The following is a 27,323-nucleotide window of genomic DNA, read 5'->3' as shown; positions in this document are numbered from 1 at the left end:
GAGAGAGAGCGCTCGCTCGCCTTCTGTGCCGGACCTCTCTGCCTCCGCTGCGGCTGCCGCTCGCTCCGACCCTTCCTTTATCATCCCCAGCGCGCAGGCGATCCGCAGGAGCCGCGGCGGGGAAGATGCGCAAGCAACCGCCGGGCCAACAAGAGCATCTCTACAAGCTGCTGGTCATCGGCGATCTGGGCGTGGGCAAGACCAGCATTATCAAGCGCTACGTCCACCACAACTTCTCCCCGCACTACCGCGCCACCATCGGCGTGGACTTCGCCCTCAAAGTCCTCAGCTGGGACTCGGAAACGGTGGTGCGCCTCCAGCTGTGGGATATCGCCGGTGAGTTCTCCTCCCGGAGCGCAAAGAGCAAACTTTGCTCCTCGGATGTTGCTTTCCTCCTCCCCCTCCCGGGGATGGTGGACTACAGTTCCCATCAACCCGGTCGGTCCCCTCCCTGGCGGGGCAGGGCGGGAGGTGTAGTCTGACAGGTCAGCCAGGCCTGAGCCGGTTTAGGTCAGGTGGAAAGCCGTAGTACAGCGGTGTCCAAACTTGGCAACTTTTAAGACTTGTGGACTTCAACTCCCAGAATCCCCCAGACAGCATGGCTGGCTGAGGAATTCTGGAAGTTGAAGTCCACAAGTCCTGAAGTTGCCAAGTTTGAAGACCTCTGCCATAGTAGAATGGGGAAGACGGGAGAACTGAGGTACAGGGGACCAAAATGGGTGGGTTTACTTTTTGTTTTTAAAACGAGGATGGATAACAGAATGACAGAGTTGGAAAGGACCTTGGAGGTCTTCTAGTCCAACCCCCTGCTCAAGCAGGAGGCCCTATGCCATTTCAGACTAATGGCAGTCCAATCTCTTCTTAAAAACCTCCAGTGTTGGAGCACCCTCAACTTCTTCATTACTATTACTATTAATCTTCTCATCACTCCTTATCGCCCTCCCACTTGTGACTGTATGACTGTAACCTTGTCGCTTGTATCCTTACAATCTATATTGACTGTTTCCTAGTATGATCTGATTGCTTATTGTATCCTATGACTATCATTAAATGTTGTACCTTATAATTCTTGACTCTTGACAAATATATCTTTCTTTTATATACACTGAGAGCATTTGCACCAAGACAAATTCCTTGTATGTCCAATCACACTTGGCCAATAAAGAATTCTATTCTATTCTATTCTATTCTATTCTATTCTATTCTATTCTATTCTATTCTATTCTATTCTATTCTATTCTATTCTATTCTATTCTATTCTATTCTATTCTAATCATTTGTATGTGGCAATTTAAATGGGAGTCCATAGGATACTCAATTAAATATAGAGCAAGTACAATATTCCAAGTGGCGCAGCAACTTGAGTTTTTTTTTTTTTAAATTCACATAATATAGGTTAATCTGAACTTAAGCAGTTTACATAGTTTGTGGTCACATTGAGGCATAAATTAAACCTGTTTGCTGTAGCATTGCAGGTTGTGTGAGCACAGCAAATGCTTAAACTGGGATTAAGGTTTAATTGGATATATCAACCCAGGCCCAGTTCTCTGAGCCTGGCCCCTAAGTAAGGAAGCATGATACGAAAGAATTGTGTAACCCTCTCTGTGACCCACTGAATCCAGTGGATCTTATGCCCAAGTGAACCATCGTACTTTTTAGCATTTTAAAGCTCTTGATAGAACTCAGAAATCCAGTGTCATCTCATGCAAGTTGATCCAAACGTTGAGAAAGTTTGGACTTCACTTCCAAACAAGCGAACATTAATACGGCAAACTTTTTTTTTTTTTATGTCTTCTCCATTTCAGTGAAAAGCCTTGTAAGTCACGACAGGTGGTCCTCAACTTACGACCACAATTGAGCCCTCAATTTCTCTTGCTAATTTTGAGACGTTTAAGTGAGTTTTGCCTCGTTTTACAACCTTACTTGCCACCCTTGCTAAGTGAATCACTGCAGTTGTTAAGTTACTAACACAGTGGTTCAGTGAATCTGGCTTCCCCATTGACTTTGCTGGTCAGGAATGCACGCACACACACACACACACACACACGGCCACCATATTTTTCCATTAACATTTTGAATTAGAAGATAAAAGTAGTGAGGTGGAGCTCTCGCCTCACAATTAGGAGTCTGCACTTACCTGCATCCAAAACAGGTGGTGTGGAGACTCTTGGGAGGGGTGGGAGGGGAGGTACCAGCCAGGGGTGGGATTTGGCGGTTCTCCAAACTGGCCATAACATTAGCTACGGGTTCTCCCAAACCCAGGCGAACCCATAGCAGTCCAACCCTGACATTGGCGACAGGAAGGGTATCCGGCCAGTAAACATTCCGTTGCTCCAACTGCCCCCCACCAGGGATTACAGGGTCATTAAACGCCAAAGAAGATTTGGAGTTATCAGATAAAATAAGATACAAAATACACAAAGAAAATAGGAAAACAATGGGGAGGAATTGGGTGGGGGGAAGTAAAGTGAGGAAGGATTAAGAAAAAAGAAGCATTGACTTCCTAATCTCCCTGCTGCAGTAAAATAAGGCCTTAACATCAAATCACAACTTTTTGTTTTTTCATACTAATATAAAGTCGCCGTTTCTATAAAGATCTATCAGTCTAATCCAAGAATCGGCAACCTTAAACGGCCAAAGAGCCACAAAGGTCCTAACTGTAACCCGCCCCCCATTCAATTCTGGAGCTGACCAGAAGTCTTGTTCCCCCACCATAGAGTCTCCTCCTAGTGTGGCATATTCTTTTTCCTCTGCTGACCGGAAGACCGGTTCCCCACCATAGAGTCTCCTCCTAGCACAGTATCCTTCTTCCTTTTACTGACCAGGGACAGGGAGCCGCCGCAGAGCAATGAAAGAGCCACATATGGCTCCAGAGCCGCAGGTTGCTGACCAGAGGTGATATTCAGCAGGTTCTGACCAGTTCTGGGGAACCAGTAGTGGAAATTTTGAGTAGTTTGGAGAACCGGCAAATACCACCTCTGACTGGCCCCGCCCCCATCTATTCTCTGCCTCCCATTGAGTCCCAGCTGATCGGCTGGGTCTTCTTTGGTTGCCCTGCACAGGAGAACAGAGCTGGAAAGCAGGTTAATGGGGTAGGGAGAGAATGGAGATTTTGCAATCTCCTTCCCCTGCCACACTCACCAAGCCACGCTGACAGAACCGGTAGTAAAAGTTTTTGAATCCCACCCCTGTTGCTGACCCCTGTAAAAAACTTAAAGTCAAAGTTTCATTCTTTTCCACTTCAAGCACAAAGTTCAGAAGCAGTGTCCACGTGGAACGGCCACCATATTTATGGAACAAAAGATTGCCTGCTCCTTCTTTTTTCCAAGACCTGCTGTTGTTTTCTTTCTCTAAACTTTATATAAGGGTAAAGCAGAGAACGAATGCCAAATGTCTTTTTTGGGGAATTAAGGGATTTTAGATGTTTGTGCTGGTTTTTTTTGTTTTTGGCCTTGGTTATTTTAGCTGCACTTCTGCAGCCCCTGCCTTTGCATTTCATACATTCGGCATTGTTTGAACTCTGTGACTTCTTATGCTCAGAATCTGGGGGCGGCGTAAAGCAGAAAGCAGGTGTAATTTTTTTTTATCCTCTTCTTGAGTTCCACCGAGAGCTTGCCCCCCATTGTACCAAGCCCTCCTCTTAAATCACTGGTTTAAAGGGAGAAATCCAAGGTTATACTTTGCTTAGGGTGGGAAGGGACAAACCTCCAAAAACTTTCTGTGCCAACCTCACCAACCTAATATAGGTAGGATGCAAACAAACAAAAAACAAGAAAGAAATTAAACATAGGAAAATGTACACAGCAAAGACTTGGCATGTGGACACCTGAGTTTTAGGGAAAAGCAGGATAAAATTACAAGTAGATGTTCAAATTAGGACCACAACTAAGCCCAAAATTTCTGTGGCTAAGTGAGAAATTTGTTAAGTGAGTTTTGCCCCATTTTACGACTTGTCTTGCCACCGTTGTTAAGTGAATTGCTGCAGCTGTGAAGCTAGTAACATGGTTGTTAAGCAAATCTGGTTTCCCCATTGACTTTGCTTGTCAGAAGGTCGCAAAAGGGGATCACATGACGTTGGGATCCTGTGACCATCATAAATGTGAACCAAGCCTCTGAATTTGGATCTGAATATGATCCTGGGGGTGCTGAAAATGTTGTGACTGCCAAAAACGGTCACGAGTCCATTTGTTCAGTGCTGTTGTAACTTTGAACGGTCACTAAATGAACCCTCGTAAGTCGAGGACTACCTGTATTAATAATTATATTTGGGATGAATTGTAGCTGTATATTGGAACACAAATGTCAAAGGGCAGCCTCGTAGCCTTTCTTTGCCCCAGATTGGAGTATTTGGAAACCATAAATTCATAATAAAGTTGAATAATTAGCACCGGGAAGGAATTGAAGCTCAGGGGAATGCCTGGAATTCGTTAGAGTGCCAACTTCCTTAATGTTGCATTTTAAAAAAAAATGAACAGAGAATCTAAAGTAAGAACATTGTGGTTTTTACTAACCTTTCCGTGTGCGTAGAAAAGAAGTCTGTGGTGAATCACGTGCTACAAAAATCATAAGATGTGACTTTTTGAAGCCAACGATCAAGGCTTTTGAAGTAAGTGCCAAAAAGCAATCGGTTTTAATGAGTAGCACAACTGCTGAATTATGCCACAAGCAAGAGAGAATTATAGTATTGTATTTGGGTGGGGGGGGAAGAAAAATTGGAAATAAAGTTGGGTTTCTCTTTTAGAAGCGAGATCCTTCTAAAAGAAATAGTGCGGAAGTCACTACAGACCTGCTTCTTGTGCATATTTGTCTGTCCTTTAAAGCAACTCAGAAAGATTCAGAAAATAAAGTTATGAATGCTCATACGGGTAGCCCTTGACTTACGACCACAATTGAGCCCAAAATTTATGTTAGGGTCTTTTATCATTGTCTTTTAATGACCTCCCCTAATCCGTTGAAGGTGGAGTCTGGGCAATTGAATGGACCTGAATGTTTACTGGCCGGATGCTCTTCCTGTTGCCGATGCGGAGTTGTATTCAGTAGATATAATCTCTACGTGCCCAGAGAAAGAAATATCTGCCTCTACTTAGGATCAGACTCACAGCCTCCTGATTGTGAGGCAAAAACGTGGAGTAGGCCACCGCACCACTCTGTGGCTTCTATACCTATACCTAAAATATAGTTGTCACAAATGTGTTTTTTCAAGAGGCAACTGGACTTTCTGGGTTTTCTATGAAGATGTTTCGCTTCTCATCCAAGGAGCTTCTTCCACTCTTGACTGAATGGTGGGGAATGGAAAGATTTATACTCCGTGCAGACAGCTGGTAATTTGCATCCTTTTTGAGGGTCGTTGAGGCCACTTGGAGGTTTATCTGTGTTGTCAGGATCACCTGAGTAGTGCAAATGGGTGTGGAGCCTTCTTGGAACTTTTAAAAGGCAATGGATGTTCGTCCCATGTAGACTAGTCCTTGACTCATGACCACATTGGAGCTCATTTCCTTTGCTAAGCGAGACAGTTGTTAAGTGAGTTTTGCCCATTTTGCGACCTTCCTTCCCGCAGTTGGTAAGCGAATCATTGCGGTTGTTAAGTTAGTAACACGGTTGTTGAGTGAATCTGGTTTCCTTGTGGATTTCGCTTGTCGGAAGGCCGCAAAAGGATATCACGTGACCCTGGGACACTGCAACTGTCATGAGTACATGCAGTTGCCAAGCATCTAAATTTTGATCATGTGACCATAGGCATGCTGAAACAGTAGAAAGTTATAAAAAATGGTCATGTCACTTTTTGTAACTTCAAATGGTCACTGAATGAACTGTTGTAAATCAAGGACTAACGGTACTAATTATATTGCAAGATTAGAGTAACAGTGTCTTTCCCATCCTAGCCTTTAACAACAAAGAGAACAAGGAAGGTCAAGTTTGAGTTTTCTCAAATTACATTTCTGCTTTGGACTCAGGTTTCTCTTATCTGTCCTATTGTCTTGGTTGCGATTCTTCTTCCTGTTTCTCGAGGTTATTCTCACAGGCCATCACAGGCTTCCTAGGCCTGTTTTCAAGTTGCCATAAACAAGGGGGGGGGCGGAATCTGAAGGAGCAATACGGCAGTTTAAAACCAGAAGTACATTCCACGCTTATATTACAAATATTGTAGCTAGGCTACCGGATCTTCTGCCCACGAAAATGGAGAATGTGATTGATGACACCCAGCCTGTGAACGTGCTTCATTGGAGAATCTGATTTATGACACACCCAGGGGGGACGAGGGAAGCAGGGTCACAGGTGACTGTAAATGACGTATGCCAGAGTTGGCTTCATGAAGGTTAGTGCCGGCGTATTGCTCCTAATAAATCTTTTGGATTCTTTTGAAGCTTGGCTCGAGGCTCATGATTTAATTAGGGCAATTGCCGGAACCCTGACAATCATCTTTTGAGAACAATTCATTTCAGGTAGTTTGGGAATTAAGATCCTAATGTGGTGATCATTGCTTATTTGCATCCATTCCCAGGTTCAAATCCCACCATCTTCCTGGGAAACTAGGAATGAAAGCCTCACTTTGTATCGAACTAATCTAGTTGGGCTGAATTACGATATAATAAAGCAATTTCAATGCGGCACAACCCCTATGATGCAATCCATAAAGGTTAAAAGTCAAATCTCAAAATATTCCCCCAAGTTGGGTTAGTTCTGCCTCCTACATTGGTTTTGCAAATCCTCTTATCTTTTAGTATCTTGAGCTTTGCTAGTGATCAATGTGCTTCCATCAGAGAGTGCAAGAATAGGAACCGAGATAAGTCAAATACAAAGAGAACTTTGCTTCCTGTAGTTCTCTGCTAACTATTCTGCTTGCAAGCTCGGCACCAGTCTGAAAACAGAGTTAGTTCTTGCATTCCTATCCGGTCGTTGGGCTTCAAAAGCTAAGACAAATTACTCCTGGCTTAGCTATGGCATCTTAAAAACTGCAATCCAAAGAGCTTTTTCTTTGAAATGGTGCAGTTTTCTACAGGGGTGGGATTAAAAAAAAAAACAGGAAACGGTTCGCTGCCTGGTTGCTGGGTGGACTTGGCCATGGTGGGCATGTCCTACCAGAACTTCCTGTTTATGGCTTCTGATGGACCTCCAGAGCCCAGGGGAGGCTGCTTTCGCCCTCCCAAGGGTCCAAAGGCTTCTCCCAGGGCTCTGGGAGGGCAAAAACAGCCCCCCCCCAGGCTGTGGAGGCCCATCAGAAGCTGGAAATAGGCCCGTTTCACAACTTCTGGTACTTCCAGGAGGGGCATTTTTTGCCCTCCTGAGGGTCCGGAAGCCTCCCCCGGAACTCTGTGAGGGCGAAAACAGCCTCCCTCAGGTGCTGGAGGTTTCCTTCCTCCCTCCCGCCCACCATCCCTCTGTTTCCTTCCTTCCTTTCCTGCCTCCCTCCCACGCATTTCCCTTCCTTCTTTCCTCCTTTCCTCCCTCCTTCCCATCCTCCCTCTTTCCTTCCTTCCCTCCCTCCCTCCTTCCCACAATCCCTCTTGTTTCCTTCCTTCCTTTCCTGCCTCCCTCCCACGCACTTCCCTTCCTTCTTTCCTCCTTTCCTCCCTCCTTCCCATCCTCCCTCTTTCCTTCCTTCCTTCCCTCCCTCCATTTCCTTCCTCCCTCCCTCCCACCATCCCTCTGTTTCCTTCCTTCCTTTCCTGCCTCCCTCTCATGCACTTCCCTTCCTTCTTTCCTCCTTTCCTCCCTCCTTCCCATCCTCCCTCTTTCCTTCCTTCCTTCCTTCCCTCCCTCCATTTCCTTCCTCCCTCCCTCCCACCATCCCTCTGTTTCCTTCCTTCCTTTCCTGCCTCCCTCTCATGCACTTCCCTTCCTTCTTTCCTCCTTTCCTCCCTCCTTCCCATCCTCCCTCTTTCCTTCCTTCCTTTCCTCCCTCCATTTCCTTCCTCCCTCCCTCCCACCATCCCTCTGTTTCCTTCCTTCCTTTCCTGCCTCCCTCTCATGCACTTCCCTTCCTTCTTTCCTCCTTTCCTCCCTCCTTCCCATCCTCCCTCTTTCCTTCCTTCCTTCCCTCCCTCCATTTCCTTCCTCCCTCCCTCCCACCATCCCTCTGTTTCCTTCCTTCCTTTCCTGCCTCCCTCTCACGCACTTCCCTTCCTTCTTTCCTTCTTTCCTCCCTCCTTCCCATCCTCCCTCTTTCCTTCCTTCCCTCCCTCCCTCCTTCCCACAATCCCTCTGTTTCCTTCCTTCCTTTCCTGCCTCCCTCCCACGCACTTCCTTTCCTTCTTTCCTCCCTCCCTCCCTCCCTCCCTCCCATCCTCCCTCTTTCCTTCCTTCCCTCCCTCTCTCCCCCCTCCCTCTTTCCTTCCTTCCCTCCCTCTCTCCCCCTCCCTGTTTCCTTCTTTCCTTCCCTCCCTCCCACCCACCCACATGCATATAGTCCTCAGTTTACGACAGCAATTTGACCTGGAATTGCCATTGCTAAGTGACATGATCATAAACCACAACATCACGTGATCATGCTGCATAGAGATAGCACTTCTGGTAGTCCTGGTTACCGTTGTTAAGCAAAGGAAGCCTGAGTCATTAAGTGAGGGCATCACATAACTCCCCTATTTCCGACTTCCTACCTGTTTCCATGCTGAACTGGCTTGTAGGAAGCCCCTGTATTTTAACACCATCACAAAGTTGGACAGTCACTGAATGAATGGACATAATCTGAGGACTACCTGTACAACATGACGTAAGAATCTATGCTGTTTATTCAATCATCTCTCCATCCTTTTTTTCGGGAGGCATAGAAGCGAAGAGAGTTTGGAGTACTTCCACACTTATAGTGACTGGTGTAATGGTTGCAGCTTCTTGCTTTTAATCTATAAATAAGGTTAAATTTGCATTGTGGTGACAAGCAGACCAAAATTTGCATTTCACATATTGTTTTATTATAAATTCTACAGGAACATCAGGTCTGCTTACATTCTGCTTGCAATATGTACATTTTCAGTAAGGCCGGACAATTTAGAAGTGAACCATTTCTTCTGGAAGATTCAAAACTCTTTTATCACTTGCGCTGCAGCCAAATTCTCCGTTGCTACGATGAAGATAAGGCGTAACGGTCACAAAAATAACCCCTTCTGTTTTATTTATCCCTTTAGATTCAACAAATGCTAACTATCTCATTTTAAGAGGTCTCTATTTATATGAACACGTAGCCTCATAGACTGCAATATTTTAGAATTACGCTTGCACAGGTAATGAACACAAAATTTTAGGGGTGTGTGTTACGTTCTTTTCTGTTATTTGATCTCTGTTTTGCTAGTGTTTTATCTTATCTATTTGATTTTACTTTGGTGTTGTATTTCCCGCACCCCGCAAATGTTGCCGGTTGTTGACTGCATAAATAGGATTAAGGAGCAAGTTTGGAGATGACTGTCTTCATGCGGCTTTTTAAAAATTAAGTATTGGAAAAGTGCCAGGGTAAATTAGTTGTGGTTGGCAAACAGGAATCTGGCTGGCCGGCAAACAGAAATCAGATTAATTTGGATGATCCAGTAAGAGTTGCAATCTAGAATCTCACTACCTATTTTTGAACTAGAGAGTCAATTTGTCTAGTGGTTAAGGTACCAGTTTAGAAAGCAAGAGACTGTGAGTTCTAGTCCCGCCTTAGGCAGGAAAACCATCTGGGTGACTTTGGGCCAATCACCAGGAGACAGTGAGTTCTAGTTCCACTAACTGGATTACTTTGGGCCAATCACCAGGAGACTGTGAGTTCTAGTTCTGCTTTAGGCATGAAAGCTGACTGGATTACTTTGGACCAGTCACAAGGAGACTCTGAGTTCTAGTCTCACTTTAGGCATGAAAGCCAATTGGATTATTTTGGGCCAATCACCAGGAGACTGTGAGTTCTAGTCCCACTTTAGGCATGAAAGCCGACTGGATTACTTTGGGCCAATCACCAGGAGACTGTGAGTTCTAATCCCACCTTAGGCACGAAAGCCGACTGGATTACTTTGGGCCAATCACCAGGAGACTGTGAATTCTAGTCCGACCTTAGGCACGAGAGTCAACTGGGTGACTTTGGGCCAGTCCGTCTCTCTCAGCCCAACTCACCTCACAAAGTTGTTCCGGGGAAAATAGGAGGAAGGAGGATTAGGTATGTTCACCACTTTGAGTTATTTACAAAGTAATTAAATAAAAATAAAATAGCCCTTTTGAGTCAGGTCAGTTCCATGTTTACTAACCAAAAATATTAATTGGAGTTAGGTGTGATGGATATGTTTGCCACCTTCTGTTATTTATAAAATAATTAAAGGCAGGATACCAATAAGAAAGAAAGAAAGAAAGAAAGAAAGAAAGAAAGAAAGAAAGAAAGAAAGAAAGAAAGAAAGAAAGAAAGAAAGAAAGAAAGAAAGAAAGAAAGAAAGAAAGAAAGAAAGAGAAATGGTCATATTTTAGCTTAGGGTTTTTATCTTCATTTATACTGCATTTGCCCTTTTAAAAAAAAATACTCCTCATGTATTTTAATCTCTGAGGCTCTTATTGAAAACAGCAGCTGTAATGACTGAATAGACTCATTTTCCATGCCTGATAGTTCTTTCTTTAGAAACAGAGGTCTTCACGAAACCCAAAATCCTATACAAATCCTCAAAGAGGTATTTAAAAATAGGAGTTAGGCTAAGTATGTTGGAGGATATTCTTTTTACAAAATGCATTCAGAATGCAAATTCAGCACAAGAAGAGAGCCACAATGCTATCTCAGTTACATTCCCTTAATGAAATACATCGTATTTCTGCAAAATGGACAGTTTTTCTTTCTGAAATCTGACTGGAGGAAAATGCAAGGCATATTGCAAAATTGTCCCCAAAAGGTGAGGCCAAATTTGAATGCCTGTAACAGAGAATCTCTAATGCCGACCACTGTGTCTAAGGTTCGAAAATTGGAATCCGTTTCAAGGAGATCTGTAAAGAAAATGATAAAGAAAGTGGGATTTGTGATGAGAGGCTGAAAGAAGTAGAGGGTTTAGCTCAAGCGAAAGCAGACAATATAAGATGCTGGCTTGTATTTAGTAGAATAAACTGTTGTGATAAAAATAGATAGGAGACAGTGATACCACCTATCAAAAATGCCTGGTTTAGAGAATCCTTGATAAAGGAAAAGCTTCCATTTCCTTCTATCTATCATCTCCTGGCCTCAAGGATGGTTACAAAGAGAAGGGCAATAACCTTAAAAGGCTGTATAGTAAGTATAGTAAGATATGGGAAGGACATGGATGACCAGCATGAAGATGAAAGTCAATCTGTCTAGTGGACGAGAGTAGAAACCAAGAAACTGTAAGTTCCGGTTCCGTTTTAGGTGTGAAAAATGGTTGGGTGACCTTAGGCCAATCACCAGGAGATGGTGAGTTCTAGACTCGTCTTAGGCACAAAAGCCAGCTGAGTGACTTTCGGCCAATCACCAGGAGACTGTGAGTTCTAGTCCCACCTTAGACAGGAAAGTTGGCTGGGTGACTTTGGACCAAACTCTAGGAAACTGTGAGTTCTAGTCCCACCTTTAGGCATGAAAATCGGCTGGGTGACTTTGGGTCAATCACTAGGAGACTGTGAGTTCTAGTCCCACCTTTAGGCATGAAAATCGGCTGGGTGACTTTGGGTCAATCACTAGGAGACTGTGAGTTCTAGTCCCACCTTTAGGCATGAAAATCGGCTGGGTGACTTTGGGCCAGTCATTCTCTATCAGCCCAACCCAACTCACAGTGTTTTGGGGAGAATAGGAGGAAGAAGGAGGATTAGGTATGTTCACCACATTGAGTTATTTACAAAGTAGTACAGGGGGATAAACATCTAATAAATAGAGACAAATAGTGTATCCTCTTTGAGTCAGGTTAGTTCCATATTTACTAACCAAAGATAATAATTTGAATTATTGTCTTCTTCCTACAATTCTTCTCTGACATTTATATATTGTACAATTTCATAGCCTTGCATAATGTACTGTATATAGATTTGAACTCTTAGGGTCTTGTACCTTGTTTGCCGAAAATAGAGAACTTCTACTCCTTTTTTCCCCCCCAGCATAATGATTTCTAAGAAAATTTGTTCTTAAGGGGTGATGTTGAAAACTGGGACATATTAAGGTTTCAGAACAGAAGAACCTCAAGGCACAAGGAAGCCATCGCTACAAAGATATGATTGACTAACACATGATGTATGTACTCCTCAGATTATCCTACCGAGGCTAATCATAAGCAAAGCTTGAATTTAGCTTTATCAAAGGACAGCATTGTTATATCAGATAAAATCTAAAGCCAAAAAGTTAATTATGGAATTTCAAAATCATGTGAAAACAATTTTCCCCCTGCTGAAAACGGAAGATAAAAGTATGATATTAGAATCTGTGATATTATCTGTAAATGAAAAGATTGTTACGTCCTCAGATGCACTGCCTTTTGGCCTATTGTGATTTGTGGAGGTTAAATTTTAAGAAAGGCAGGAAGGAAGAGGAAGAAGAGAGAGAGAGAGAGAGAGAGAGAGAGAGAGAGAGAGAGAGAGAGAGAGAAGAGAAAGAAAGAAAGAAAGAAAGAAAGAAAGAAAGAAAGAAAGAAAGAAAGAAAGAAAGAAAGAAAGAAAGAGATAGAGAGAAGGAAGGAAGGAAAGAGAGACAGAGAAAGATAGGAAGGAAAGAAGGAAAGAGAGAGAAATAAAGAAGGAAGAATGAAAGAAAGAAAGAAAGAAAGAAAGAAAGAAAGAAAGAAAGAAAGAAAGAAAGAAAGAAAGAAAGAAAGAAAGAAAGAAAGAAAGAAAAAGAGGAAGAGGAAGGAAGGAAGGAGAGAGAGAGAAAGAAAAAAGAAAGAAAGAGAAAAGGAAGGAAGGAAGGAAGGAAGGAAGGAAGGAAGGAAGGAAGGAAGGAAGGAAGGAAGGAAGGAAGGAAGGAATACGGTTATCAGAGCGGGTAGTGGTGTCTCTGGACTCCTCAAGCGATGTAGTTTTTCAAAATCCATCAAGTCCTCCTTTACCCAAAGGAGTCTCATGAATTACTCATGGGGCTAATAGAGAATCCTTGCGTTGACTTACAGAATGCCAGAAAGAAAAACAGTGTGGTTCCAGAATTTTGTGATACAACCATGTCCCCAGAAGTTTATGGTGGGAGGAGGGTTTTGTTTTTTTTAAGAATAGGTCTTTTTTTTGGATGACACAGCAAGGCAGCCAAAGTAGCTGCAGAATGATTGGAAAAAAAAACATGAAGACAAGAAAACGGCCCCCAGGTTATGAAAATAAAAAAAGCACCCCTTTCCCAACTGCTCTGGAAAGAAGACCTCGGGGAAGAAACTTTAAAGACCCCCTACCATTCTTCCCTCTTCAGTTTCCTGCCCCCTTCAGAACATCTGGGATATCTGAATGCCTTGAATTAAAAGGTTTTGAGTGACGGTTCTAAAGCCGCCGAGGCTTCGTTCCTGAACTAGGAGGAGCCGTGGTGGTGCAGCGGTTAGAATGCAGTACTGCAGGCAGAGTTAGGGTTAGGGTTCAAAAAACCCAGCAACCGGTTCACTGCCCATTTGCTGGGTGGGCATGACCATGCTGGGTGTGGCCTATCAGAACTTCTGGGAGGGGCATTTTTTTGCCTTCCCCAGGGTCCGGAGGCTTCCCTCGGGTGTCTGGGAGGATGAAAACAGCCTCCGGAAGGGCTCCAGAAGCCGGAAACAGGTTTCTGGAACTTCTGGTTGACCTGTTTTTCGCCCTCCTAGAGCCTCCGTGCGGATCCTGCCCTTACCTGCATCCGAAACAGGCCGTGTGGAGACTCCTGGGAGGGAGGGGTGGGAGGGACCAGCCGGTCGGTTCACCTACTGGTTCAGTTTACCAGATGTAAATGTAACATCCGGTTCGCCTGAACCGGTCTGAACCGGTCGAATCCCATCCCTGACTGCAGGCTATTTGTGTTGCCTGCCAGCTGCCTGCAATTTGGCACTTCAAATCTCACCAGGCTCAAGTTGTCTCAGTCTTCCAACTTTCCGAAGTGGTTAAAATGAGGACCCAGACTGTTGGGGGCAATAGGCTGATTCTTTAAACCGCTTAGAGCAGGGGTCGGCAACCTTTTGGATCTCAGGGACCACCAATCTCATAATTTTAGATCCCAGGGACCACTAACAGGTTCTGTGGGCATGGCGTAATTTGTGGGTGTGGCTTGGTGGTCATGTGACTGGCTGGTCATGGCTTGTATGTAAATATTATAAATATTTATATAAATATTGGAGTTTTTATTTAAAAAAAAGAGCAACCTTTACCCAAAAATCAGGCAAAGCAGGCAGGCAGATTGAGTTGCTCACAGAATCACAGATTCATTCAGAAATCTATCTCTCTGCCATTGGCTAGCTCAGTCTGTCACATAAATTTTGCTTGCAAGCAAACTCACAAAATTAACTCACAACACACCATGCATGTAAATATTGAATTTTTTTTATTAAAAAGGAGCAATTTTTACCCAAAATCGGGCAAAGCAGGCAGATTGAGTTGCTCACAGAATCATTCAGTGATCTATCCATCTGCCATGGGCTACCTGAGTCTGTCACATAAAATTTGCTTGCCATCAGTCTGCACTGAATTTGCTTGCAAGCAAACCTTCAGTCCTAAGGGAGGTTTGGCTGTGCTGAGCCCAAGATCTAAAGACTAGGTAGAAAGCAAGAAATCCAACCATTTCTTGCTTCCTAGCTAATCTAAATCTCCCGGCACAGCAGAACAGATGATGGTCAGAAAAAGGAAAAATAGCAATTTTAGCAGGCAAGTTTACCGGGTAAGGATTGAGTGGGCAGGGAGGGTTCCTGCTGGCCATGTGGGTGGCGCAGCCTTGTGTTTCTGCACAGCCGGGATTAATTGCTTTGAGGGGGGGATTCTGGGGGTGAGATTTCTCTGCGGCCCACCAAAATTTTCTCACAGCTGGCGACCGCTGGCTTAGAGAAGCCTGGAAAGCCCAGTGAAGCAGTATATAAGCCTAAGTGCTATTGCTATTGCTCGTATCTGATTCAAAAGGTGTTGGAAGCAAAACCCTTTTGCAAAATGCAAAGGGTTAAACGCTGGTAGTTCTCAACTGACATTCTTTTGTTTAGTCACCATTTGAAATTGCAACCATGTTGGGAAAAAAGTGACTTACCACTGGTTCCCCTATGGAAATTTTGGGCTCAGTTATGGTCGTAAATGAAGGATATCACCTGTAAATTACAGTGTCTGAGTTTGCCCCATGTGTTGAAGGTGAAATGAACCATGCAGGATGGGTTTGTGTAATAGACAAAGTTGCAACCGCATTGCGGGGTGGGAAGTGACTTTAACTGGTTCCCCGATGAAAATTTTGGGATCGATTGTGGTCGTAAGTCAAGGACTTTATCTGTAATTGCAGTTTCTGAGTTTGCAACAGGTGTTGAAATTTAAATGAATCACACAAGTTGGGTTTGTATAACAGACAAAATTGCAGAAAGGAAACATAGCCCATTAAGGCAGCAATCCCCAACCGCTGGGCCGCAGCCCGCTATCGGGCTTTGATCCATTTGGAACTGGGCTGCAGAAGTGGTGGTCAAGTGTGCCCTGTCAGCCTTGGAAGCCATATTTTACTTGGAAGCTTCTAGGCTACCACATTTAGTGCCTGGGAATTTGGGAGGGGAGATTTCATAGAGAGGCAGAGGATTAGACTCAACAACATTCTTTCTCAGAAAGTCAAGGACATGTGACCCTGCACCTGGAGAGGAGTGCCTGAAAGAATGTCTCCAGTTGGGACGATGCTTTGATTGGGCCATAGGATGAACTGGTGGGTGCAGGGGAGGGATTTTTGATTTTATTTTGGGAAGGGAAAACCCGGAACTCTCAGATTCAGGTTTCCCAGATGTGTCAACATGACTAATAAAATGGAACTTGGAGAAAATGCTTGCCTGAGAGTGCACTGGATTAGCGTTTGTTAGTTGGAATGATGACACGTGTGGAACTACGGGCACACTTGCTCATGGCTGATTCATAACCAGGCCCTCTCCTCACCCCATGCCCAGAGATGCCCAGCAGGTTCTGACCAGTTCTGGAGAACCGGTAATGGAAATTTTGAGTAGTTCAGAGAACCGGCAAATACCACCTCTGACTGGCCCCGCCCCCATCTCTTCCCTGCCTCCTGAGTCCCAGCTGATTGGCTGGCTCTTCTTTGGTTGCCCTGCACAGGAGAACAGAGCTGGAAAGCAGGTTACTGGGCTGGGGAGGGAATTGGAATTTTGCAGTAACCTTCCCCCAGGAGTGGGGTGGGAATGGAGATTTTATAGTAACCTTCCCCTGTCATGCCCACCAAGCCATGCCCACCAAAGTCATGCCCACAGAACTGGTAGTAATTTGTTTTAATCCCACCACCGCCCATGCCCCACCGACTGGAAAGATTGGGGGACTCTGCATTAAGGGGATCCAGCCCCCTAGACCTGCCTGAAGCCAGTTGTTTGAAGTGTCTGTTTTCTGCAGGCGCTGCTTTAAATGGAGGACGTGATGCTGTCACAACTCCCCAGCTTCTAGGTCTACTCTAGCCCCTCAGTCCGACAGCAGGTCTAATTATTTATGTCTGTTTCTATTATCAGTCATAAATTATTTTAGTGGTTTTGTTTCCTTCAGCTGGACAATATGCTGATATTCTGGATAAGGACCGTTCTCAGTTGCCAGTTAGCTGTTTTTCTGAACTCTGCTTAAATTAGATTTGAGAAGGTCCGACCTTAAACATAAAGCAAGAGCAAAGAACAAGACTGCTGGCCTTTGAATTGTTATTGTCTGTGTGGGGTGTTGCAATAGGTAAATAGAAGTATAGCAAGTATTTGACACAGTGTGAACCTTTCTCTAGACGGAGCAGTCTTGAGACTTTGAACAAACATTTCAGTCCCTTTGTAGCTGAATAACATAGATTGGTGTTATAAGTCTGATTCCATTCTTTTTCAGGTTGATAATTATCTGGCTACAGTTGGGTTGACTGTCACTCAATATATGAGGTAGACTTCAATGGGTCTATGGCAATTCACCACACCAACTCACCATGGCCAACTCGCCAAGGCCAACTTGCTACAGCTAACTTGCTGTAGACCAAGAGTTACACTAATATGAAAGAAATAGTGGAATAGAATCATTTGCAGCTTTATAGTATTTCTAGCAACTGTGTCCATGGAGATAACTGTTTAAAATGCTCACCTAAAGGCTAAATCTGTGCCTGCTTAGAGTCTTTTTTTGAGCGTTTTCTTTCAAAATTCTACAAAACAGTTTCCCAGTTGTTTTGCCCTTTGTCCAATTTGCAATGTTCAGACAATGTTTTCCATGTCACAAAGGTTTGTGCCTCTTTTTGTCTGTGTTAAGTAAGGTAGAGTCTGTTTCATGCTTCAAAAGATTTTTTTTCATCATGTGAACCAAGTTGTTTATAAGTTAAACTGTATAGAGAGTTGGAAGGGACCTTTGAGATCTTCTAGTCCAACCCCTACTCAACCATGAGACCTATACCATTTCAGACAAGTGACTGTCCAGTTTATTCTTAAAAACATCCAGTGTTGAAGCCCCTACAACTTCTGAAGGCAAGCCGTTCTATTGGTTAATTGTTCTTACCAGTGGTGGGATTCAATTTTTTTTTACTACCGGTTCTGTGAGTGTGGCTTGGTGGGCGTGGCAAGGGAAGGATACCGTAAAATCTCTAGTCAAAGGTGATATTTGCCGGTTCTCCGAACTACTCAAAAATTCCGCTACCGGTTCTCTAGAACTGGTCAGAACCTGCTGAATCCCACCTCTGGTTCTTACTGTTAAGAAATTTCTCCCTACTTCTAAGTTGCTTCTCTCCTTGATTAGTTTCCATCCATTATTTCTCATCTTGTCTTCTGGTGATTTGGGAAATAGGCTGAGCCTCTCTTCTTCATGGCTGTTCAAATAGTTGAGGGCAAACGGGGTAGGGTCTCCTACTTGAGCAGGGAGCTGGAGTAAAAGACTTCCAAGTTGAACTGACTCATTCATTATCTCTTGATTGCTTATGTCCAGTGGTGGAATTCTACCAGTTCGAGTGAACTGGTAGTTCCGGTGAGCATTTGGCCCCGCCCCCTGCTCCTGCTCTTTTCTGTCCTTTATTTCCTGGTTGTTTTTTTTTAGCACAGCTGATTCGCGCAGCAGAGCAGTTTGCTGTGCCTCAGCTGTTTTAGTCATCGGGGCTGCAGTAGAAGGTAAGTATTAGACTTGAAAATAGGCTTTTTTTTAAACATAGAGCATGTGCACAAAGCGATTCAACCGGGTGTTACACCCGTTGAATCACACCACTGCTTATGTCTGTGTTCCTTTCCCTTCCTTTTTCAGCTTCCCTGCAAATCTTTCATAGTGTAGCCGATGTAAAAAGTGTCCTTTTATCCTTATAGGTCAAGAAAGGTTTGGGAACATGACCCGGGTCTACTACCGAGAAGCTGTGGGAGCTTTTGTCGTCTTTGATGTTACAAGGCCAGCTACCTTTGAAGCCGTAACCAAGTGGAAGCAGGATTTGGACACTAAATTGACTCTCCCTAATGGCCAGGTGGTGCCAACTGTCCTGTTAGCAAACAAATGTGATCAAGGCCAAGAGTTACTGGTGAATAATGGCTTCAAAATGGACCAGTTCTGCAAGGACAATGGATTTGTGGGGTGGTTCAAAACATCGGCTAAGGTAACTTACAAATGCCTTTAGTATCTTTCAAATTCTTTTGATTTCACAGACTCCTGAAATGGTCTTCGAGACCCCCCAAGGAGTCCTTGAACCACACTTTAAGTATAACATTACTCTAATTGGTTTGGTTTAGGGCAGGGGTGGGATTCAACTGGTTTGGGCCAGTTCTAGTGAACCGGATGTTAAATTTACATCTGGTTCATCAAACTGGTAGTTGAACTGACCAGCTGGAGGAGTCTCTATGTAGCTCGTTTCCGATGCAGGTAAGTGTAGGGTCTGCATGAAGACTCTGGGAGGGCAGGAAAACGGCTTTCCTGAAGGTTCTGGAAGTCCGGAAATGGGTCTGTTTCTGGCTTCCGGAGGGCCTCCTGAGCCTGAGGGAGGCTGTTTTCGCCCTCCCAGAGCCCCGAGGGAAGCCTCCTCCAGACTCTGGGGAAGGTGAAAAATGCCCCTCCCCAGAAGTCTGGAAATGGGCCTGTTTCCGGCTTCTGGAGGGCCTCTGGAGTCCAGGGGAGGCTGTTTTCATCCTCCCACAGGCCCGAGGGAAGCCTCCGGATTCTGGGGAAGGCAAAAAACAGCTTTCCTGGAAGTTCCGGTAGGCCATGCCCACCATGGCCACGCCCACCCAGCAACTGGGCAGAGAACCAGTTGTTGGGATTTACATTGAGTGTTAACTTCTCCCCTCCCAGGTCACAAAACATAAAAAAAAATGACCTCTCTTCTTTGTGGTTGAAATACAATTAGCAAAAAATAGGTATCTCCATTTATATCTTGTTCTTTTAATATTGTTCCTAGTCTAAGAATGAGGGTGTGTGTTATATGTATTTGCATACTCGTAATACTACATTCTGATTGGTCCGCCAATGCCGCCTATTGATTGGTCCATCCAGAATACTTGAATACTGTTTTGTAATTGGTCCGCCTGACGGCGGGAAGTTTAAGGAGCCATCATTGGCTGTGAGCCGCGAGCAGCCGCTATAAAAGAGGCTGCCGCGGCTCCGGTTTTGTTGAAGTTACTGAGAGCAAATAAAGAGCTGAATTCACGCTGGTCTCGAGTCAGATCTTTTCCCGCGACAGAACAGTGTGAATTTGTATCTCTCTTCTGACAAGCTTCATTTTTGAGGGGTGCGGTGGGTCAGTGGTTAAAGATGCTGAGCTTGCCATCTGGAAAGCTGAAAGCCCCCGTTTGAGACCCAAATTCTGCCCAACAGAACGAGCACCCGTTCCTTGCTTCAGCTCCTGCCCACCTAGCCGTTCAAAAGCATGCAAATGCAAGTAGATAAAAGGTACCATTTTGGAAAGGTAACAGCATTCCATGTGCCTTTGACATGTTGCCATATTGGCCACCTGACCATGGAAATTGTCTTTGGACAATTGGCACCCTTGGCCAAGAAACAGAGATGAACACAGCCCCCTAGACTCAAACACGACTGAAAGAAAAACTTATAACTTTACCTTTTAATCATTCTTCTCCCACTGCTTTGAAGAATTGGTTGCATAGCACAACTAGGGTCTTAAAAAAAAAAACTATCTCCATCCCAATTTATCTCTTTTATTCCATGCAATTTTTACAGATTTCTCTTCTTTCACCTGATTATTTTAGAAATCTTGTTAGCATATCTTTGGGGTTTGGCATTTGATTGAACTCAGAAGGGAAGAATTTATAGGTGAGTTTCACAACATTACCTTGAAGTTTTAAATATAGTAGCTTTAATTAAATTTTGAGGTAAAATACCCAATTTAATTAGCCTTTACTGCATGTTTCCTAATGCTTCTAATTCTCAAATTATTTCTGTTTCTAAATATCAACCAAATCCAATCTAATGTGAGTAACTTTTTTTGAACTTTTCCATATATAGCTCATTTTTCACAGCACAATGATGTTCTTTGCTTCTCATCTTTGAAATTTGAGAAAACAAATATGTTAGTCATTTATTAACTGGTTCAAACATCCTTACCAAATCTTTCCAAAGCAAAGTACAGGTAAATGTCTATGGAGATTCTCAGTCATCCAGGTCACGGTGGTCCCAAAGGTGCTTTTTTCAAGAGGCAACTGGACTTTCTGGTTTTTTTCTCTAAAGACATTTTGCTTCTCATCCAAGAAGCTTCTTCAGCTCTGACTTCCATTCCCCACCATCCTGTCAGAGCTGAAGAAGCTTCTTGGATGAGAAGCAAAACGTCTTCCAAAAAAAAAAAAAAAACCCAGAAAGTCCAGTTGCCTCTTGAAAAAAAGCACCTTTGGGACAAAGTACAGGTAGTTCTTGATTTACGACTCTTTGCTTAAGACTGTTTGGAATTACGATGGACTTGAAAAAAATTATGACCCATCTTCAAAACTGTGACTGCCACACTACTCATGAAGTCATATGAAATGAAAAGACCATTCTGGTTGGGGATGTCCTACACTCTATTTGGTTTTTTTCTTCTTGGCTTTTGATCGGTTCAAAAGAGGCAGCAAATTTTCTTCTGTAGCTAACTTTACGGTACAGGTAGTCCTTGATTTCCGACCACAATTGAGCCCAGAATTTCTGTTCTTAAGTGAGACACTTGTGAAGTGAGTTTTGCCCCATTTTACGACTGTGGTAAAATTGGGTACAGTCACTTAATGACCCCAATTCCAGTCCTAATTGTGGTCTTAAATTGAGGACGGACACTGCCAGTCAGAATAATCACTTTAAACCAAGGATTGTCTGTAATGTAGGAGAAGGATCAGAGGAGAGGAGAGTTAGGTTATTCTCCATAGCAACAAAACTTCAGCAGGAAACTAATGGTAGCTTATGAAATTTAAATGCATAAGATTTACCGAAGCTTATACCTTGTAATAAAAATTGCTAATTGGAAACAGGTACTACCAGATTCCTTTAGAGGGGTCAGGGAATGCACCCAAAACTTCAAATTTAGAAGGCAACACCAGGGAAGCCATTTTGTAAGCAGGTACTACTTCAAAAATCTGGATTGTCTAAAATAACTCTTTCTCGTGAGCTTTGTGTCATTGTAAAGTAAAACTACAGTCTTGTATGAAACTAGGCATAGTTTTATATCTTGGGATCGCAGCATCATAAATCCTGTAAGAGATTTGCATGGCTAGTCATGAAATATTTCATCTGGAAGAGAGAATGGCCCATAAAAACTAATAAAGGCCCATTATGTCAAGTAAAAGAAAACCAGGCACTCAGATTTAAGGGAATTTATTTCATAGATTACAATGGAGAACTTGAAACTGTGATCTAGAGGAAGGGAGAAAATGCAAAGACATGATTGTCGACAAACACTAAACCGCTATTAAGATTGCTTGAGGATGTATTCAGTAAAGCGTTTATTTCACGTTAACATAAAATCAGTCCCTTTTTTTTACCCTTGCTGCTTGTGCAGTCAGTTTTATTACTGTAGAAAGTTAGCACCCACCTCTCTCCTAGAAGAATGAACAATTCTGAGAAATAGTTTTAAAAGGAAGAATAAAATATTACCACTAAAAGAGAAATAAAAAAAATCTTAAGGGAGACAGAAACTCAGATCCTCAGCTCCCTACCACTCCCAAGCAGATACTAAGATGAGGCCAGCTTTTAGAAATGCAGATTTGGTAATCCATTACTCCCTGAAGCAAGATCTGAACAAAGGTAGGGTTAGCCTTCAGCCACAATAGGAATTGCCCAACAAGCCCCTTCATTGCATCGGCCAAACTTCAACCAAGCTTAGCTCAGACAGACCCCTAGGATTTGTACATGGCCCCATGGGAGTCTGACAACAGCCAATAGAACACATGTTCTTGCACAGGAACAGGAAGCTCAAGTTCAGAGCCCAAGAGAAGGTATAAAAACCCCTCAACGCCATGTGGTCAGCTACCCAGAATCACACATGCTTGGTGGTTCTGCTTCATCAATAAATGGGCCTCCTTTTCCAATCAGCCTCCAGCCTCCATTTTGTCTCCAGTGCCAGCTTGGAACTAAACCAGATGGATATTTCTTCCAACATTACCAATAATCAAAGAGTCTTATCATTTATATTTGGGGGACTGGAGAGGGATTAAACATAGATATCAAATCGAATCATCACATATGTAATTTACAGCATCTTGTTTTTTTTAAAAAAAAAAAAAATTTGCCATCAGGACCAAGAAAAGTTTCCATTAACTATATCTATGGAGATTCTCAGTCATCCAGATCATGGTTGTCCCAAAGGTGCTTTATCTTGGTTTATTTTTTCCCCTTGAAAACGTTTCGCTTCTCACCAAAGAAGCTTCTTCAATTCTATTGAAGTCAAGCGGACTTTCTTGGTTTTTCCCTTGAAAATGCTTCACTTTTCATTCAAGGAGCCTCTTCAGCAGCTGATATTAAATCTAGACTTCTGGTGGAATTCTCTTTTCTCTCTAAGTTTTTAGATTTACATGGCTTTCTACCATGGCATTTCACAGCATCTTGAATATAGTGACACATCAATCAGAGAAATTTGCCAGGTCTGTTCAGAAAATTCCACAATCAACTTTTGTTGTCTGTGGTTGTGAATGGTTAGTGCCTCTTGTTCGTTCAGTATCAGCTGGCAAATTGTTAAATTCCAAAGTTGAGTCGCTGGCTAATTGAGACCTAGCATTTGATTGTGACATGTACATATTTTCATACTTTATAAGCCAGGTTCTCCTGCAAGAATGTGTAAACAGTTAGAATTGCAAGCATCTTCCAAGATACTTTGTCCAGGGAAAATCCAGTACTACAACTTCCCAATTAGATGGCTGGATGAGGACAATTTAAAATAATATTGTATCAACATTACTGTTTCATTACAGTCTACATACCTCCATTATTACAATGTGCAGGTACTTCTTGATTTACAACCATTTCTTCAGTGATTGTTCAAAATTAACCACGGCACTGAAAAAGTGACTTATGACTGTTTTTCATGATTGTGACAATTGTGGCATCCCCATGGTCACGTGATCAAAATTTGCTCGCTTGGCGATTGGTTCATATTTATGATGGTTGCAGTGTCCCAGCGTCATGGGACCACCGTTTGGAAACTTGATGAGCAAAATCAATGGGGAAGCCAGATTCATGTAACAACCATGTTACTAACTTAACAACTGCAGTGATTCACTGAACAGCTGTGATGCCACTGATTCTGAAATGAACTTGATCCCAAACCATTCAGAATTACAGAATGTACTTTAAATTCAGCCTTAAATAAGGAGGGGTATTTCCCCCCCCCTGAGAACTCATTTTAAATTCTCTCTCGATAATATATACCAAGTAGCTCAGAGCTGCATGGAAAATGAATTTTTAGCCTGGAGGTGATCTGCCCCAGGTATCAAATTAATATAGGCTTAGAGCGTATATTTTATTCACTTATTGGCTCCAAAATTGTAGGAAATCATGTTGCATTGCTTGGCAGTTTCCTGAAGTTTAAACTTGGGGGGAAGGTCCTGGAAGTAGAATTGTATGTAGCATGGGTTTCTTGCCACTGACATATCTTTTACGAGGAGGGAGGAGGAAGAGAAGGAGAGGGAGGGTGAGAGGAGGAGGAGGAGGAGGAAGGAGGAGGAGGAGGAGGAGGAGGAGGAGGAGGAGGAGGAGAAGAAGAAGAAGAAGAAGAAGAAGAAGAAGAAGAAGAAGAAGAAGAAGAAGAAGAAGAAGAAGAAGGAAGAAGAAGAAGAAGAAGAAGAAGAAGAAGAAGAAGAAGAAGAAGAAGAAGAAGAAGAAGAAGAAGAAGAAGAAGAAGAAGAAGAAGAAGAAGAAGAAGAAGAAGAAGAAGAAATAATGAGTTTCACATGGACTTCATTCATCGGATAGTCTCTAACTTAGTCACTTACATTGTTTAGAAATTTAGTTGTGCAAGCTAAGAATCCTGAGTGTTACAGCACATTAGATATTTGAGAATATCTGCTTGGGGTATTATTAGCCATAAGAGTTCTGGACATTCTAACGTTGGCTAGCTGTTCTGGGGTTATATTGTCTTCTAGGAATGTTGTGAGTTGCAATCCCAAGATGTCTAGAGAACATCAGGAACTGTCTACTATAACTCATTGTTATCCTTTTCTTGTCTTTGTTCCCCTCCATATTCAGGACAACATCAACATTGAGGAAGCTGCTCGGTGCTTGGTGAAACACATAATTTCCAGCGACAGTGAACCAGTGCAGCCTATCAAGCCCGATGTCATTAACCCTCAACTGAATCCCTCCAAACGCAATCCCTGCTCAGCTTGTTTCAGAACCTAAGGAATTTCCAAGCTGTTTATAGACATTGGAACTGAGCCCGTAAGAACTCATGAATAACCCATGAAGCAGGATCTCTCCAATGCGAGGCAGCTAGGCTTGCGTTGCTCTTGAGCAAACAGGAAACAAAGCAGAAACCAAGATTAGAACATGTGTATCGTTCCTCAACACATGGCTGGAAAGAAGAAAAGCCCCAAATATTTAAAACAAATATTTTCTATTATTCCTTTGAGTAGTTTGTTTGAGAATCATATGCAAATGGGACTTATTACCTGGGCAATTTATGTTAATTATACTTGCTCATCCAAAGTGTTTTCCTTAAAATATCCCTGGTGGGATTCAATGGGTGTAATAATTGGTTCAGAGAGAGAGTGCAGTATTTGAAAACTGCCCATTTTCAGCTCTAAATCTTACCTTCTGCTGCAGCCCCGGTGAGTAAAACAGCTGAGGCGTGGCAATAGGCTGTGGTGCGCAAAACAGCTGGGCTACAAAACACAGAAATGTAGGATGGACTAGGGCAGGGGTGGGTGGGGCCAACTAATCTCCGGAACTACCGGTTCGCATGAACCGGTCCAAACCAGCTGAATCCCACCCCTGCTTAAAAGACTAAGGCCATGATGGTGAACCTATGGCACGCATGTTGGAAGCGGCACGCAAAGCCATTTCTGCTGACATGTGAGCCGTCGCCCGGAATAGATCCACTGTGCATGCGCGCATGCCTCCCTCCAGCCAGCTGATTGTCGGGTATCTGCCACGCATGCATGGAGGGGCGGGGCACACTCGGGAGATGTGTGCGCATGCGCAGGGGGCGGGGGGGGGTCGTGTGTGCATGCACAGAGGTATCCAATGCACACAGGGGGTCGTGTCGCATGCACAGGGCATGGGGGGGTCACACACACATTGCATTATGGGTGCAGGCACACGTGTGTGCGTGCGCATGCACTTTCGGCATGTGACGATGAAAAGGTTAGCCATTACTGGACTAAGGTGTCCGAACATATTGTTTGTCATTTTCATTGTGTGAGAGTTACTCTCTTCAAGATGGCGACCTTTTGCCTTCTGAAGATTTTCTCATCATGCATCATGCATCTCTCTCCCAGTCGTGTTTGGGCACCTTGGTTTCATGGTTTATTTCCATGAATTCCTAAGTGGAGAGAAGCTGACGTAGTCTCAGCTCAGCATGATATAAAGTTAAACCTGACATCTTTCTGAATGGTATCACTCGATGTAAAACAGTCTGTTTAATGACCAAAGTTACAATGGTACTGGAAAAAGTGACTTATGACTGCTTTTCACACTTACGATCGTGGTGGCATCCCCATGGTCACATGATCAAAATTCAGACCTTTGGGCATTTATATCTATGATGAGTGGTGCAGTGGCCTAGAGGTGGACTCTTACCTCATGATCAGGAGACTGTGAGTTCGATCCTAGGTAGAGGCAGATATTTCTCTCTCTGGAACACAGTGAGAATATATCTGCTGAAAAAAAACCTCCGCATTAGTGATGGAAAGGGCATCCAGCCAGTAAACACGTAGCTCCATTCAGTTGCCCAGACTCCATCACACATGGGATTATGGGGTTGTTAAAAGAAGATGATGACATATTTATTCTGGTGGCTACAGTATCCCAGGGTCATGTAATCAACTTTTGTGACTTTTTGACAAGCAAAGTCAATGAAGAAGCCAGATTTACTTAACAAATGTGTTAGCAACTTCACAACTGTAGTGATTTGCTTAACATCTGTGGCACGAAAGGATGTAAAACAGGACAAAACTCTTCACAAATGTCTCTCTTAGCGACAGAAATTCTGGGCTCAATTTCAATCAAAAGTTTAGGACTACCTTTAATTACTCGGGGTTATTATTCACAGATTCAGAATAAGAAAACAGCGAATACAAAAGTGTGGATATTTTTCAGCCAACCTCTTTCATTATAAATAACAACTTCCAAAGGTTCAACATTAAAGTAGAATCTTTCTGGCCTTGGTTGTAAAACAGGGGTCGGGAACTATGGTCCTGGGGTCAAGATTCCCCCAAGGTAATTCCCACATCCCATTATCAAACCCAATCAGCTTGTGGGAGGGCAGCTCAGTAGTGGGATGCTGCCGGTTTGCACTGGTTCTAGCGAACCGGTAGCGCCGGTGAGCAGTTGGCCTCGCCCACCCACCGCCACCCTTTCCAGTGCTTTATTACCTTGTTTGTGAGCTCGGCTGATTCGCACCGCAGAATGAACTGCCACGCCTCAGCTCTTTTACTCACCAGCGCTGAACACAAGGTCAGTTTTGAAGCCTAAAATCGATGGTTTATGGATGCTGCGCATGCACACGAAACACACTCACAAAAGACCGGTAGTAAAAAAAAGGGTGAATCCCACCACTGTGGCAGCTGTGGCAGAGACTATTCTTTTTCTCTCTCAAATTTTATTGATTTTTTTTTAATGAATTACATTTCTTAATGCTTAATAAACATCATGTTGCCTGGGTATTT

General features: G+C 43.4%; 1 protein-coding gene across 1 annotated transcript; it reads left to right on the top strand.

Moving 5' to 3' along the window:
- RAB38 (RAB38, member RAS oncogene family) lies at positions 1-27,323 on the top strand. The gene is made up of 3 exons (XM_026679953.2): positions 1-336; positions 18,351-18,631; positions 24,685-27,323. Exons 1-3 carry the CDS (start codon positions 126-128, stop codon positions 24,835-24,837), a joined length of 645 nt encoding a protein of 214 aa, XP_026535738.2. The 5' UTR covers positions 1-125; the 3' UTR covers positions 24,838-27,323.

This window comes from Notechis scutatus, chromosome 5, assembly GCF_049901735.1.
Source record: "Notechis scutatus isolate UNSWTSFEM ecotype Mainland chromosome 5, rNotScu1.2, whole genome shotgun sequence".
Lineage (NCBI taxonomy): Eukaryota > Metazoa > Chordata > Lepidosauria > Squamata > Elapidae > Notechis > Notechis scutatus.
The sequence above is the reverse complement of the archived record's forward strand: the minus strand, read 5'-3'. Positions and strand labels throughout refer to the sequence as shown.